The following is a 16292-nucleotide window of genomic DNA, read 5'->3' as shown; positions in this document are numbered from 1 at the left end:
AGCCCTTGATGGCTCAGTGGTTAAGAGCATTGCCTGCTCTTCCAAAGGTCCTGAGTTCAATTCCCGGCAACCACATGGTGGCTCACAACCATCTGTAATGAGGTCTGGTGCCCTCTTCTGGCCTTCAGGCACAATGCAGAAAGAATATTGTATACATAATAAATAAATATTTAAAAAAAAAAAAAAAAGAAAATGTCTTCAAGCATAAACTACACAGTTGTAGTGTGTCCAGCCAACAGGCTTTCTTGCTTTCCTGCTGGTACCTTTAGCTCACTTTCTAGATCCTTAAGGCAGAAGTTCATTCTGTCTTTAATGTCACACTCTCTGGAGGGCTATAGCAGTGTTTATGAAAAGAATAAGCCTCAGGGAGAGAAAAAGATCGAGCTAGTGCTGAATACCACTTGAAAGAGAGAAATAAGTAGCGCTGGTGGAGGAAGAAGCGCCAGTGACTGCTTAAACGAGAGGCAGGAAAAATCAAAACCACAGTGGAATGGGAGACCTTGTTCATCAAGGAAGGGGGTTGTGGGTGATTACTGCCCCCCCCCCCCCGCACAAATAAAACACAGAATCCAAGAATAAAGAAAACCCAGCAAACTAAACTAGAGAGGAAAATATTTGACTGTTAGGTTCAGAAGAGAACAGGGGCAGCCAGGCCAGTCACACTTAATCTGATGACATTGGGAATTTTCCTGGAAAAACAATTACCACATTGAGTTCCTTGCTTCGGACTTCATTTGACAGCCCGAGTTTGTTTTAATTGGCATCTGAATGAACGGCATTGTTTATTAATGTGTAAGGGATACTTTGGAAAGCACAACCCGAGTTTTCCTATCCATGACCACTTTATTGGTGGAATCCTCGGCATACATTAGTTTTAATATTTCAGCTCCTCGGGAACACCTTTTCACGGAGATGGACAAGCTGCTATGACAAATGGCTCGCTTTGGACTAACAAGCCGGCCTAAAGAGGCATTTGGTGGGGAGCAGGGGTGTGTGTGCGCTGGGGGGGAGGTAGGAAGGTGAAGAAGTTTGGAGACAGGGTGACTTGTCTGTCAGTTGTAACAAGATTTATTAGCAGTGCGTAAAAACACGTTTCAGCCTTTCCCCCCTTGGACTATATAAATATAGTTGTCAATGTGTGACATAACACAGGCCACAATGCTAGGGTCCGCCCAGCCAGAAGGAACCTAATTCAGACTAGAAAGCAAGAGGTCTGTTTATAAATGAGGGAAACAATGGCCTCGCGAGAGTGGCGTTTGGCAAGTAAGCCAAAACACTACTCTTGAAGTGTCTTCCTGAAACCAGGGAGCAGTCTTACCGCGCTGTGCTTGGCATACAATAGGCTAAACCACGTGTGACCTGTAGCCTTTGTATGTGTGGGAACACCTGAATACGGTTCCATTTTTTAGTATCATGCTAATTATGAACCAAGACTGTGGTCCCTTTCATGTCTGTGGGAGGTATGGTCCGGGATAAGGAGTGTGAGTGGGTGGCAAGGGAGTTCTTGCTTCTGTTTGTGTCTTTTTCCGTAAAGGTCAACTTAATTCTGTTTGTTGGAGAGATTAAGTGGGTCCTATTAAGTTTAAAAGTATGCTAATAGAAAAACAATTTACAGGTAGCCTGCATCCTGCACGAGCCTCAGCCTCGTACTGAGTGAGAACGCTGATGCCATGAAGGTATTAAAGCAGTCCCTGCCTTCAGGGGGCTTTTATGATGTGGCTGGAGAGAAGACACACAGTGAACACCTAAATACACAGACTGTGTGTGCCCAGAACCAGAACCAGATAAGAGCGTGTCAGAAGGACCAAACACTCATGCTGTAAACCAGTTCGGAGCTGGGGAATGAATCAACTGATCCTGGAAGATTAGACCACATTGGGGGTGGGGAGAGAATTCCTTGCTGGAGTAAGCAGCTGGACAAAGGTGTAAAATTCTGAAATCATGACTTGAAATGTGTTCTTTCATCTAACACTTTGTCTTAACTTCATCAAATTGTGACTTGCTAAATACAATTTTGGAGGTGCTTGGCTGCACTGCTTTTTTTTTTTTAAGAGACACGTGGTATAGCTCTATAAGCCAGCTAGTGGCATTTCCAGATACCCAGTGTGGCGTCCCAAGGACACAGGTCAAATCCCAAATGCTACTTCAGGGAAAAATTTTGTAAGTCTCCCTGGAGGGGAAAAACAAAACAAAACAAAAAACCCGAGAGTGATAACTCTCTCCCTCTCTTTCTTTTTTTTTTCTTTCTTTTTTCTTTGTTTTTCGAGAGAGGGTTTCTCTGTGTAGCCTTGCCTGTCCTTGAACGCCCTCTGTAGATCTGCCTGCCTCTGCCTCCCAAGTACTAGGATCAAAGGTGTGCGCCACCACTGCCCAGATGAGAGCAATAACTCTTAAGATTTACATGCTGGTCTACCACGTACGTTAGCTCCATTTTACTATTGGGTAAATGGAGGCACAAAAAGAGGCCACTTATCTTCCTATTGGTGGATGAAATTCAGATGCAGACAGTCTGATTTACGAGTCAAGACTCTAGTAAACAGAGTCTAAGGAACAATAAAAGCCCAAACCTTAGGCGCTCACTTGCCACTCATAAAATCCGGGCTTTTATAAGAACTGATGGGGGCTGCTGCCCTTACAGCAGTATCCTTCTGCCTGATTTTCAATGCCTTCTAAGCAAAGCTTTCATTGAAAAGCCAAAAAGAGTTTAAGAACAATGTCCTTGCCTTGTTTTTTTTTTTCAATTACAAATAGAGTTTAAAACAAAGACACCCTCCAAACCCAACTCCACAGAAATGGTGTTCGAGTACCCAGCAGACATTAGCTTGGGATGGCAAAACCCACATCCAAGGGAACGGACTCGGAGAGTGGTCACGTGAAGAAGGGGTTAAGTTGCAGAAAGTTGTCCCGGGAGCCCGAAGCCACGGCGCCCGCGGACCTGCCCGCGAGGTTGGCTGTAACAAGATGCCCGTCCCGCGCCCGCCACGGTCTCCGGAGATAGAGCCGAGCCAATCGGCGCCTAGGGGACCGCGGTGCCGTCGGACCGAAAAGGGGGCGCGGAGCCGGGGCGGAGCCGGGGCGGGGCGCAGGCGGCCACGGCGCCTGTCAGGAGCTGAGCGCCGCAAGCCGGCGGCGGGCGGGGTGGCGGGTGGCGGGGCCGGGCGTGACGTAGCTGGGCCGGGGCGTTATCAGCTGCGGGGCGGCAGACTGGAGCGGCGCGGGACGCGAGTGCTGGCGGCATGAGCCCTCGCCTGCGGTCCTAGCGCTCGCTGCTGCGCCCGGGCTGACCGGGCTTCGCCGGGGTCATGAAGCCCGACGCAGCGCGCGAGCCGGAGCCGCTGATCCCCGGCCGGGGCGCCGAGCCCGAGGGGCGCTGGCGCGAGAGGGGCGAGGCGGACACGGAGCGACAGCGCACCCGCGAGCGCCAGGAGGCCACGCTGGCGGGGCTGGCGGAGCTGGGGTACTTGCGGCAACGCCAGGAGCTGCTGGTGCGCGGCGCGCTGCGCTGCTCCGGGACCTCGGCGACTATCACGCCGCGCTCCGGGGAGCTGCGAGGGGACGCGGCGCAGCGCAGCCGTCTGGAGGAGAAGTTCCTGGAGGAGAACATCTTGCTGCTGCGGAGGCAGTTGGTAGGTGGTGGCCGGTGGCGGGACCGAAGGGTGGGCTGGTAGCCTCTGGTCGCGCCCGGATTTTCCCTGACTCCGGTGTCGTGGATGCCCGGGGCGTGTGACTTCCACGCGTTGCTGGAGGTTGCCTGCTTTGTGTCACCTGAGGAGCTGACGACCTCGCGCGGATGGCGGGGAGGGGTGGCGGCTCTTCCCTCCAGCGTTTGGAATTCTTGAAGTCCCTTGGTTCCAAGATGAAAGTTAGGCTACTGCATGCCCCCTTCCTCAGAGGTTTGCGACCCCCACTTAAACTGCCATTTCACCTTGTGGTCTCCCTAGTTACTCCCCCTCCCCTGGGGGGTGGACAAAAGCGAGGAGGGAGTTTGTGTCTCGGCTAACTATCCAACATTGAGTTTTACGGTTACAGCGAAGCTCCTGCTGGGAGCCGTGCCCCTTCCGGTGCTCTTTTCCCTGCAAGTCTCTTTCTCCTGGTGCTTAGTTTTAAATAGAAGTCCTTTGTATAAGGCAGCTAAAACTAGATGCAAATACTGGCAATTTGACCGGAGAGCTCGCCCCCTCCTCTCGTATTTTATCCGGCCCGCCAGCTGTACTTGGTGGTGGAGGTGGGAGAGGAGAGAACCTGCTCGCTGGGAGCATTTATCTTATTGGATTTCTGTCACCGTCTCAGTCATTCTGTGCAGTCTTCATTAACAAGGAAGGAAAAGAACTTTGGACCTTCATGTGTTGAGAACAGCTTTTGACGCCGCCTCAAAATAATGGCGGCAGCTTTGTTTCAGTGACCTCAAAATGTAGTTTTGGAAACATCAAAAAGATTCTTAACCCGCCCTGTTATATTAGACTACTTATGCTAGATAATGGTCCTCTGAAAGTGATGCTGGGGGTTGTCACGTGTTTGCTTGTATTGCCGGTTTTTAGATTGTGTATTTATTGAGCATCAAAGCGTTTTTGCTTAATTCATCTTTTAGCTGATGAAATTCAAATGTTAGCACGCAAGCATATGGCTTATGTCTCCCAGCTTTTAAAGTCATAGGACACGAGGAAGGACTGGCTATTTCTGTGTATCTGTTTTGCAAGGATGTGTGCTGTGGTTTGTGCAATAGCTCTCTGTTTTGGCATTTTTACTGTTTCTTTGGTGATAGAACAGAATTGTATGTACGTGAATTGGAGCCAGTTCTTTCTGGTTGTGGCTGATCGTTTACATTTCAGCGTTGTCTTGTACAATAGTGCCTTTTTGTCTTCACGGATCTCAAGATTGTGCGTGGCGCATTCCTATTGTCCGCTTCAGGGGAGCAAGGCAGTGTGTCAGAAGAATTCCACTGCAGTCAGGGTTTACGGGGCTGTTTTCATTTGTAGACTTGGCATTCTTGATTTGAACCAGATGCCTTTCGCGTTCTTCTGCTTCTCTAGCAATAGGAAGCACTAGGTGGCAGTGTGAGTTAGCACAACCAATCTGTCACCTTTGGAAACCCAAGTTGAGTTCAAATCTTGATGGGCTTTCCCTGGAGGGTTTTGGATTCTGCTAGCTCACATTATACTTGGCGCTGGCTATTAGTATTAATTTCTCGCTTTCAAAGGCCCTAAAACTGATTAAGCCCCACTAAGCAACTAATAGAAAACAAAATTCTGTAGGCCATGACATTTGGCCAGAAAACCTCACCTAAGAAAGATTATAGTAGGAAATCTCTTACGCTGACTTCAAGAGCCTTCTGTGAAGGATTTTCTTTAAACTGGCTGTACTCCAGATGATTCAAAGCCTGTACAAATTCCTTGCCCTTCCCTATTAAAACCCCACAGTTTGTATAGATCAGCAAAAGCCAAGAACAAGTCTTGTCCTTTCCTCCAGTGCTGGGCATTGAGCACAGAGGCTGGTGCACACCAGTCAAGCTCCCTACCACTGAGCTACAACTCAGCTGTATAGAGTTTTTAAATTTCATTATTGTGTGTTTGGTGTGTGCCAACGAGTGCAGCTGTGCGCCGCATCATTCCTGTGGAGGTGAAAGGACAGTTTTTCAGGAGTTGGTTCTCTCCTTCCAGTGTGGTTCAGGGCACTGAATTCAGATCATCATGCTCAAGCAGCAAGCATTATTTTATTCACTGAGTCAAGTGCTGCTGGCCCTATTTTAATGAACAAACTCTGCATCACCCAAGGTTTAAAGATAGGCCATGCCTTGCATTCTCGAGGTTTTGGTTTCAGATTATCCAGTAGCGTTTGCTCTCGAAGAGCTCAGTGACTGTCTAGATGAGTGGCTTCTGTAGACGTTCTGGCTTTGTCATCCAGTGTGCCCATTCTCTTTCCCTGCTTCTCCCCCATCAGAACTGCTTGAGGAGAAGAGATGCCGGTCTGCTGAATCAGCTGCAGGAACTTGACAAACAGATAAGTGACCTGAGACTGGATGTTGAAAAGACGTCCGAAGAGCAGCTGGAGACGGACAGCCGGCCTAGCTCAGGTGAGCCAGCAGGCGCCTCAGGGAAATGTCTTAGCAAGTGGCAATGGAGTTTGTTTCCAGTGTGAGAACTTTTGAAGAGCAGCCTGCCATACAGTTGCTCAAGAAGGAAATAAATTCAGTCTACAACATTTTTAATAACAAGATTGAGCTGCCTAATGTCCCCTGAGTCCAAAACCCACAAAGTTCTATTCAGACTTCTGGAGAAGCAAACAGATCTGCTTTGGAACCTGAGAAAGTCAGATCTGGGCTAGAAGATGAGCCACACTTCAATTTCCTGAGATCACCGCAATTTCATCTTCTTCTTTTAAGCCATTTGGCTCCTAAGTTTCTTTTTCTCTTAAAGTTACTTACGTGTTTCCTTCAGTTTTTTTGGTAGCCCAGCCTGACCGCTCTTGTCTTCCTGCTTCAGCCTTCTGAGTGCTGGGATTATAGGCATGAGCCACCACACCCAGAGAACTTAGTTATTCCTTTTGAAACACTCCTGATGGTGAGGTTCTGTCAGATTTACACACCTTTAAAAGTGGAAGATGAAGGGAACTTTGAACTATACCCAGAGTTGTGTAATTTTTGCCTTTTCTAAGGAATATTTGAAATAAAACCATATAACCAGGACCCTAAAATCTACAATGTATGTGAATCTCCCCAACAATTTAAATCAGAAACCAGCTTTTCTTTTCTTCGATGCTTTACCCGTTTGCCTATTTAGACATAAATATTTATTATTGCTTAATATGATCTTAATTCCAACCGTCTTTTTACTTGTAGGGTTTTATGAGCTGAGTGATGGGGCTTCGGGATCCCTTTCCAATTCCTCTAACTCCGTGTTCAGTGAGTGTTTGTCCAGTTGCCATTCCAGCACCTGCTTCTGCAGCCCCTTGGAGGCAGCTTTGACTATCTCAGATGGTTGCCCCAAATCTGCAGGTAAGGATTTTTAGCACTGACAGAAATTTTAATTGGGTGAGGTCAGGAGTCTTTAAAATTATGTGGCTCCAGCGGCTTCCTGGATAGGAAGACAGTTTGGTCAGTGTGCTGCATGCACTCGGAGCCACAGTTCCACACAGAGCCTGTACGCCGGTCCAGATGAACATCTAGACTAACCAACTCTTTGGGTGCCATTTGACGTTATATTATGGAATTAGAAAGACACTTTGCCTTTAGAGGAATTGTCCCTATATTAGAGATATATACTCTGTTTCTTTGCTGTTTAACCCCTCCATCTGTCCGTCCCTCCCTCCTTCTGTCCTTCTCTCATTCCTCTCATGCTGGTGATAGAATCCAGGTTCTTGCATATACTAAACACATACTATATACAATCTACAGACCCATTTTACATCCTTTTTTTGTGTTTCTGGGGTACCCCTGGGCTACATGTCTGGTCCTTTATTTTCTTTTGAAAACTGTCCTGGAACTCTTTTATTCTTTAAACTACACATTAAGTTACATATGCCCATCAGTCTAACCAGAGGCGGTTGATACTGGGAATAGTGGCCCTTCCATGTTTCTCAGAATACCCCACATGGTGAAATTCCCCATAATCTGTATATTATAATCCACCTCAGGCTTTAGAGATAATCATGGTATTGTTAGTGATGGAAGAATTTGTGATGCTCTGCATACATTTATCTTCTTTGAATCCTCCTAACACTTTTCAGGGTGTAGTTGTTGCCCTTTGGGTGTAGTTATGTATTAAGAAAATGAGGGCTGGAGAGATGGCTCAGCAGCACTTACTGCTCTTGCGGAGGACCTGAGTTCAGGTTCCAGCACGACCATCTGTAACTCTTGTTCCAAGGGATCTGATCCTCTTCTGACCTTTGCAGGCTCCTCTACACATGTGGTACATACACTCAGGCATATACACATAAAACTAAATATTAAAAAATGAAGCCAAGTGAAGTCATTTAAATGATTTGAGGCTATATATAGTTGGGCACGGCTGGATTCAAACTCAGGTCTAATTTATGCTGTCCCACCACTCCAAGAGAATTCAGAAATGGTTACATTTAACCATCTCATCTGATTAAAACAATAAAATAAAATTGTGGCTTATCAGCCAGCTATTGCTAGAAGCTCCTGAGCCGGAACTCCCCCTCCTTCCTGCTATATTTTGGTGTAGAAGAGCAGAGAAAATCCGAGGATTAGAGCTGCTGGAGGAGCAGGGATTGCCACTGCCCTCTGTGATTTTCATCTGAGTACAAGGCTGGATTTTTGAGTCCAGGCAAAACAAACATCACACTGAGCAGCTGAGGTTGCTAATTGGTCAAGCCTTTGCATTTGTACAGTGTGTGTTATCAGTAGGAATCAACCACCCGGGATGAGTACAGAACCTGTTATCTAGTATCTGGGCCTCAAGTTCATTGCTAATTGCTCCCCATCACTCTGCAGATCTGGTTTCAGAGGGAAACTTTATAAACCCATTAAAAGGCACTTTGGGCAGGTTTTCCTTGAAGACAGACTCCTAGCTCTTCCAAACGGTACAACATTACATAATTGAGACAGTTGGGCTGGGCCTTGGGGAACGTGTTGTTCCACTCTAAGTCTAGAGAAAGGCAAATGAGACTCATAGGCAAATGTGATTTTAAGACAAAAAAAGTGGGTTTAAGGCGCCAGGGGAGAGATGATGGGAAACAATGTCAGCTAGAGAGGCCTCATTTTAGGTTTTTCCTGTCCTTTCTTTTCTTCAGAGTTCTTTGTCCTTTCTTCTTTCTTAACTCCGGGCTCCCCTGCCCCTGGCCCTCTTCCTGCTGGGATTATAGGTCCTCATCACCGTGCTGGGCTTCCCTACTGTTAACACGCTTTTATTAGCTGTTGAGACATGGCATTTTCATTAAAAACAACAACAACAAAAACCTCCTTACAAATTTTATCATCCTTGAGTCTAGATTATCTTTTTGCTTTTTCTCCCAAGACTGCTATTTTATACATAGCAAGTTCTTATTATTTAAACAAATAGATATAATAGAGAAAAACTTCTAATTTCCCTAACTGAAGGTCATAAAAAGATTTTGTTATAACATTTTACAAGCTAGAAATCAACATTTTACTAAGGGCTTTGTTTCATTGTATTTTGACATGTACATTTTTGAGATTGATGGAATTTCTCCTTAAAAAAAAGCATTTTATGTGTATGAATATGCCTGCATGTATGTATGTGCACCACATGTATAGGTCCAGAGGCCAGAAGAGGGAGGGCGTCAGATCCTCTAGAGCTGCCAGAGGGCAGCTGGGAGTCATGTAGATGTGGAGAACTGAATCCGGATTCTCTGAAAGAGCAGCAAATGCTCTTAACTGCTGAACTTTGTCTCCAGCCCCAAGGAATTTATAAAACTGCTCAGTCTTTAAAAATCTTACCAAATATTCCTTATCCTATTTAAAAGTATTGTTCTTAGTGTCATTCCTGAAGACACAGTGGGTGTTAAGTTTTACTAGGGGTTACTGTGGTAGACCTGGGCACTGGAGAGCAGTTTTCCTAGGGTTACTGTGGTATGACTTGGGCACTGGAGAGCAGTTTTCCTAGGGTTACTGTGGTAAGACCTGGGCACTGGAGAGCAGTTTTCCTAGGGTTACTGTGGTAGACCTGGGCACTGGAGAGCAGTTTTCCTAGGGTTACTGTGGCACTGGAGAGCAGTTTCCTAGGGTTACTGTGGCACTGGAGAGCAGTTTCCTAGGGTTACTGTGGCACTGGAGAGCAGTTTCCTAGGGTTACTGTGGCACTGGAGAGCAGTTTCCTAGGGTTACTGTGGCACTGGAGAGCAGTTTTCCTAGGGTTACTGTGGTAGACCTGGGCACTGGAGAGCAGTTTCCTAGGGTTACTGTGGCACTGGAGAGCAGTTTTCCTAGGGTTACTGTGACACTGGAGAGCAGTTTTCCTAGGGTTACTGTGACACTGGAGAGCAGTTTTCCTAGGGTTACTGTGGTAGACCTGGGCACTGGAGAGCAGTTTTCCTAGGGTTACTGTGACACTGGAGAGCAGTTTTCCTAGGGTTACTGTGGTAGACCTGGGCACTGGAGAGCAGTTTTCCTAGGGTTACTGTGGTAGACCTGGGCACTAGAGAGCAGTTTTTCTAGGGTTACTGTGGCACTGGAGAGCAGTTTTTCTAGGGTTACTGTGGCACTGGAGAGAAGTTTTCCTAGGGTTACTGTGGTAGACCTGGGCACTGGAGAGCAGTTTTCCTAGGGTTACTGTGGTAGACCTGGGCACTGGAGAGCAGTTTTCCTAGGGTTACTGTGGTAGACCTGGGCACTGGAGAGAAGTTTTACTAGGGTTACTGTGGTAGACCTGGGCACTGGAGAGAAGTTTTCCTAGGGTTACTGTGGTAGACCTGGGCACTAGAGAACAGTTTTTCTAGGGTTACTGTGGCACTGGAGAGCAGTTTTTCTAGGGTTACTGTGGCACTGGAGAGAAGTTTTACTAGGGTTACTGTGGTAGACCTGGGCACTGGAGAGCAGTTTTCCTAGGGTTACTGTGGTAGACCTGGGCACTGGAGAGCAGTTTTCCTAGGGTTACTGTGGTAGACCTGGGCACTGGAGAGAAGTTTTACTAGGGTTACTGTGGTAGACCTGGGCACTGGAGAGAAGTTTTCCTAGGGTTACTGTGGTAGACCTGGGCACTGGAGAGCAGTTTTCCTAGGGTTACTGTGGTAGACCTGGGCACTGGAGAGCAGGCTTCGATTGGGCTCTTGCACTTCAGGTGTCCACACTGCTCGTAAGTCATCCTCAGAGTCTGATGACATCCTGTCATCTCTGTGGGCACCTGCACACATATACACTAACACACGGGCGCATGCACACACACACACTTAAAAATAAAAATAGTCCTTAAACCGGGCGGTGCTGGCACACGCCTTTAATCCCAGCACTCGGGAGGCAGAGGCAGGCGGGTCTCTAGGAGTTCGAGGCCAGCCTGGTCTACAAGAGCTAGTTCTGGGACAGGCACCAAAGCTACAGAGAAACCCTGTCTCGAAAAAAACCAAAAAAAAAAAAAAATATAGTCCTTAAAAATATTTGAGGGTGCTGGAGAGGTGGCTCAGTGGTTAGGAGCACTAACTGCTCTCCCCGAGGAGCCGGCTTCAATTCCCAACATCCACATGACAGCTCACATCTATAGTAGTTACTGGAAACAGAAGAGCGCGACCACCGCTTTTCCCTCACCGCACTGGAAGGGTATTGTTAGGATTTTGGTGTGCTTCACTTCAGAGTTTCTTTACATATCTTAAAAACTACATTGGTTTATGTCATCACTGTCGCTAAGGTTCAGGAAGTATTTCCTTTCATTATTCAGTAGTTTCAAGGCATTATCCGTGGCTTATGTTTTTTGTTAAAGACATGATACAAATTTTTGTCAAAGTTCTCGGATATTTTTTGCCTTCATTCAGTAACCCATGACCTTCATGTAAACTTGTAGAAGAGCTAGTGCGGAGTGTTTCCCAATCCTTTGATACTCTCTCTCCACCTGTAAGTTTCTTTAGTGACATTCGGCCAGAGTCAGGCTGTGCTAGCGGTTCATTTCTTCAGTGTACCTTTACATGTTTTTCAGATCTCATAGGATGGTTGGAATGTAAAGGCGGCCACTGTGAAGACCAGGCCTCCGGGGCAATTTGCAGTTCCCCCTCCACACCACAATTTAATTCCCTTGATGTCATTGCAGATGTGAACCCTAAATACCAGTGTGATCTGGTGTCTAAAAACGGGAATGATGTATATCGATATCCCAGTCCGCTTCATGCCGTGGCTGTGCAGAGCCCAATGTTTCTCCTTTGTCTGACGGGCAGCTCTCTGCGAGAAGAGGAGGGGCTTGGGAGCCACGCCAGTGACATTTGCCTCGGATCTGAAATGAACGCCACCAAAGCTGATAACTCCTTGCCATCTCCGAGCGGTTTGTGGTCGACTTCCCATCCTTCTTCATCCAGTAAGAAAATGGATGGCTACATTCTGAGCCTGGTCCAGAAAAAAACACACCCTGTAAGGACCAATAAACCTAGAACGAGTGTGAACGCTGACCCAACCAAGGGGCTTTTGAGGAATGGAAGTGTGTGTGTCAGGGTCCCTGGTGTCGTCGTCCCACAAGGCGGTGGTGTGAACCTTAAGAATACGAAACAGATGTGTTTGCCCTCTGGGGGAATAGCCACTTTGGAAACAGGGCCATTCTCCCCACCTAAGCAGAGGTCAAAAGACTCAAAGGCGGAGCCATTGGAAAGCAAGAGGTTGGCTCTGTCGGAGGGCTGCTCGGCCAGTGCGGCCATGGAACCCCCAAGCAAGCATCTGCCCAAAACCGCCAAGGCAGCCTCTCAAGAGCTCGCAAGGTGTCCGGTGGGGCTGGGGGAGTCCCCGAAGGAAAGCGGCCAGGTCTCAGCTGTCTCTCCTAAAGCTAGTCCCGACAGAGGCCCCGTCGCCCCGGTAGAGAACAAAGCTCCGCAGCCCCAGAAGAAGATGCCACAGAAGGGCGGCCTCCAGGCTCTGCCCGCGGTGGACCGGCCGCCCTTGGACTTCAAAAGCGAGGGCTCGTCTCAGAGCCTCGAAGAGGGGCATCTGGTGAAGGCTCAGTTCATCCCGGGGCAGCAGGCGGGCGCCAGGCCTCACCGTGCACACAGGAACCCGGGCGTCGCCAGGAGCGCCACCCTGAAGGCCCGCGGCCCCGCGGCCCCGGAGCACGGCCTGCCCACGGTTCGGGAGAAAACGCGGGTGGCGGGCAAGAAGTGCCGCTTCCCCGACGACTCGGATACAAACAGGAAACTCAGGAAGGCCTCCTCCAAGGGCCGGCGCGGTGGGCCACCCGACGCGGGCCTTCCCAGCAGGGCCCTGGGCGCTGGCGGCCATCGGGCGGGCGGCAGGGCGCATGCGCACGGACGGGAGCCGGTGGTGGCCAAACCGAAGCACAAGCGAACCGACTACCGCCGGTGGAAGTCGTCGGCCGAGGTCTCCTACGAGGAGGCCCTGCGGCGGGCACGGCGGGCCCGCAGGGAGCACGGGGGCGCCTACCCGGTGGCCGTGGCGCTGCCCTACCCCAGCCCCTACGCCTACGTGGCCAGCGACTCCGAGTACTCCGCCGAGTGCGAGTCGCTCTTCCACTCGACCGTGGTGGACACCAGCGAGGACGAGCAGAGCAACTACACCACCAACTGCTTCGGCGACAGCGAGTCCAGCGTGAGCGAGGGTGAGTTCGTGGGCGAGAGCACCACCACCAGCGACTCGGAGGAGAGCGGGGGTTTAATCTGGTCCCAGTTCGTCCAGACTCTCCCACTTCAAACTGTCACCGCCCCGGACCTTCACACCTGTCCCACGAAAACCTTTGTCAAGATCAAGGCGTCGCACAACCTCAAGAAGAAGATCCTCCGCTTCCGGTCGGGCTCCTTGAAACTAATGACTACCGTTTGAGTGGCTGATGTAGACTGTGTTCCTCCTCCTGATCCCCATGTCTCTAGGGGAAAAAAAAAGTGGTGTCTTAATATTTGTGTCATATTGAAATGGGATACTTACCTTTTGTTAGGATAAGCCCACGTTAAATTATGTATGGACGCTAGTGCCTTTGATGGAAGGTGAAGGATGTATCGCTAGTTAGAAGTAAATAGTAAGGTCTTAATGGTGGTGATAGTGAATGAATTTTGATTATCAACTTTTTTTATTTTTTGGTTTATATTGTCCGAGCGTCTGCAAAATACAGGTTTTTTGATGTTCAGGTTTTATTTGGATGAGACCGTTTGTTTCCAAGGTCCGTGGATGGAATTTTTTAAGACATGAACTTGCTCCTTGATTCTTTAGGGCTGTGTCCCTGAAAGGGCTTTCCAGATGATGGGCATTGCATTGAATTGTATAGAGTACGTAGAAAAAAAATGGTCATTGCTTTCGGTAAATTTTTTAATACAGTCAACTCTTCTCAGAGGTCTCCGCATCTCGTTTTCTTCTCAGAAGTACGCTTTTTATTGGATTTAGAACTTGTAGACCAGACTGTGAATCTAGAGGTGGCAATCAGGGTAGAGAGACCAACAGTACCTTAAGAAGATTCACAAAAAACCTTTGCCATATGTAGTGCCCCAGCCTTTGTTACAGTAACCCTCTCTTGGGCCATGTATCCAGCAGTTTTTGATGCCTTTCTCTCCGCTCCTGGCTTGTAGCCAATACAACCGTTTGTCCCTTAGAGGGCTTGCCTTGGTGATAAAATGTTGGTCCTTTGGTGCAAAGACATTCACCCTTAATGGGCGTGACTCTAAGCCCATAATTGCTCGCTGAGCACAGTGCCACCTAAACTCTGGCCTAAATATTAGTGCATTCCAGTCCCCATTGGGCCACTGACTTACTTGGAAGGGCTTTAACTTTTTTAGAAAGCTTTTGGTAAACAGTATTGTGTAAAATAGCCTTTTTAAAGTACCAATATATGCATGTTTTGTGCATGAGTAGTAGCTGTTTGGATTCCTGTTTTGATATTCTTGTTGTTGAATTACTGTATGATATAAACAGTATGTGTTTTTATATATATCATTGTGTAAATTTAATATAACACATTATATGCTGTACTAAATGATTTGTTTTATTGCTGTTAACTTTGTTATTTGTTATAAAAACCAGATGTTTACACCTATAAATCTTGTGCTGGCTGTTGCTGTTATTGTTGAGATTTATATTAGCCTTGTTCCAGCAGTACAGCATTATTTGCCATAATTGAGATAGGTTTTTACTGTGCTTAGGATAGTGAATAGGCAGATTTTGAAAAGCAAACCACTTTAAGAATATTTGTATTAGGTTTATGTTATTTTATGTGAGTATTTTGCCTGCATGTATGGATGTGGAGCATGTGTGTGGCTGGTGCTTGTGGGGGTCAGAAGAGGGCACTAGATCCCGTGGACTGGAGTTATAGATGGTTGTAAACTATTCTGTAGGTGCTAGGAATTGAACCTGGGTCCTTTGCAAGAGCAACAAGTGCTTGTAAGCAGTGAGCATCTCTCCAGCCACCCTCCCCCCAATAATTCCTGTAGATAAAGTTTAGGTAGTTTAAAAGTTAAGGTAGATCTTGTTATCTGTCTTTTCTCCTCCTCCATTCTTGGTTTTTTCCTGAGACAGGGTCTCACGGTGGCCCCGTTGGGCCTGAGTTTTCACAGCCCTGCTTCCTAAGTCACTTGAGTGGATGCTGGAATTACAGAAGTGCACAGATGACTTAGCGAAAGTTTCAGGAAGAATCCACCCACAAGTTTTTAAACATGGAAAGTTGAAAGGACAATACAGTAAACAAATGTGAAGTCAGCATCCAACTTCAAAAGCTAGAGCATTTTTGCCATGTTTGCTTTAACTCTGTGTGTGACGCCAGATTGCCGCTTTTGTAGGCCAAAGCCATATGGCAATCCTGCCATCTCTGTCCCACACACTGCTGCCTTATTTATTAGACAGGGCTTCACTATGTAGGTCTGGCTGGTCTGAAGCTCCCTATGCAGAATAGACTCACTTTTAACTCACAGAAATTCACCTGCCTCTGCATCTGGAGTTCTGGGATCAAAGGCATGTACCACCATTTCCAGCCTGCTATGTTGTTTTAAAGTATGTTAGGAGTGGTCTTTTGTCTCTAAAAACTCAAGGATGCATTCCCTAAGAGTAAGAAGAAATTCTGATATAATGATATGATCATACTTGAAATAACAGGAACTCACCAAATATTTATATTGAAGTGCTGTTTTTAAACTTAAATTTATTTATTTATTTATTTATTTGAGAGAATATGTGCTAAACTCTAGGCTGGCTTCAACCAATATAACCCAGAATGGCTTTGAACTCAGTCCTGTTTCTGCTTCATCACTTCTGGGATTACAGATGTGCACCATGACACCTGGCCTGTCTGAAGAACTTCTGAATAGGAGATTCCTATCCTCTTTCATTTGCAACCAGGAGTCGACTGATACTGCATGTTGCAATTGGTTATAGGTTTCTAGTCTTCTTAGTTTAGAATAATATACCTGTATTTTTTAAAAACGGCATTAGCTTTTTAAGGTTGGCATAATTGCCTTAAAGAAAGAGTCCACTCTCAAGATTTGGTCATTTTCTTCTACTATATCGTGACACCTAACCCCTGTGGTTCCTGTAAGCAAACTGAGGCTTGCATTGAGGTTAAGTACTATTGGCAGGATTTCACTAGGGGTGCCGTGTACTTGTCTGGGCTCACATCAAAGAGACGTCAATTCTCATCTTTATTACTGAACAGAACAGTGAACCTTAGGTTAACTTGGTGCCCATGGATGTCTCT

General features: G+C 47.1%; 1 protein-coding gene across 2 annotated transcripts; it reads left to right on the top strand.

The window, feature by feature from the left end:
• The first annotated feature begins 3158 nt into the window (after positions 1-3158).
• On the top strand, positions 3159-14640 carry Dact1 (dishevelled binding antagonist of beta catenin 1). Of its 2 annotated transcripts, none has more exons than XM_075947934.1 (4): positions 3159-3626; positions 5938-6070; positions 6836-6991; positions 11604-14640. In XM_075947934.1, exons 1-4 carry the CDS (start codon positions 3303-3305, stop codon positions 13439-13441), a joined length of 2451 nt encoding a protein of 816 aa, XP_075804049.1. In that variant the 5' UTR covers positions 3159-3302; the 3' UTR covers positions 13442-14640. The 2 variants fall into 2 exon arrangements, with proteins under 2 accessions (XP_075804049.1, XP_075804050.1); XM_075947935.1 differs by having other exon boundaries at positions 3160-3626; positions 11715-14640.
• Positions 14641-16292: the final 1652 nt, after the last annotated feature.

Source organism: Microtus pennsylvanicus, chromosome 14, assembly GCF_037038515.1.
Source record: "Microtus pennsylvanicus isolate mMicPen1 chromosome 14, mMicPen1.hap1, whole genome shotgun sequence".
Taxonomy (NCBI): Eukaryota; Metazoa; Chordata; class Mammalia; order Rodentia; family Cricetidae; genus Microtus; species Microtus pennsylvanicus.
Note: the sequence above shows the minus strand (reverse complement) of the source record. Positions and strands in the feature narration are given on the sequence as shown.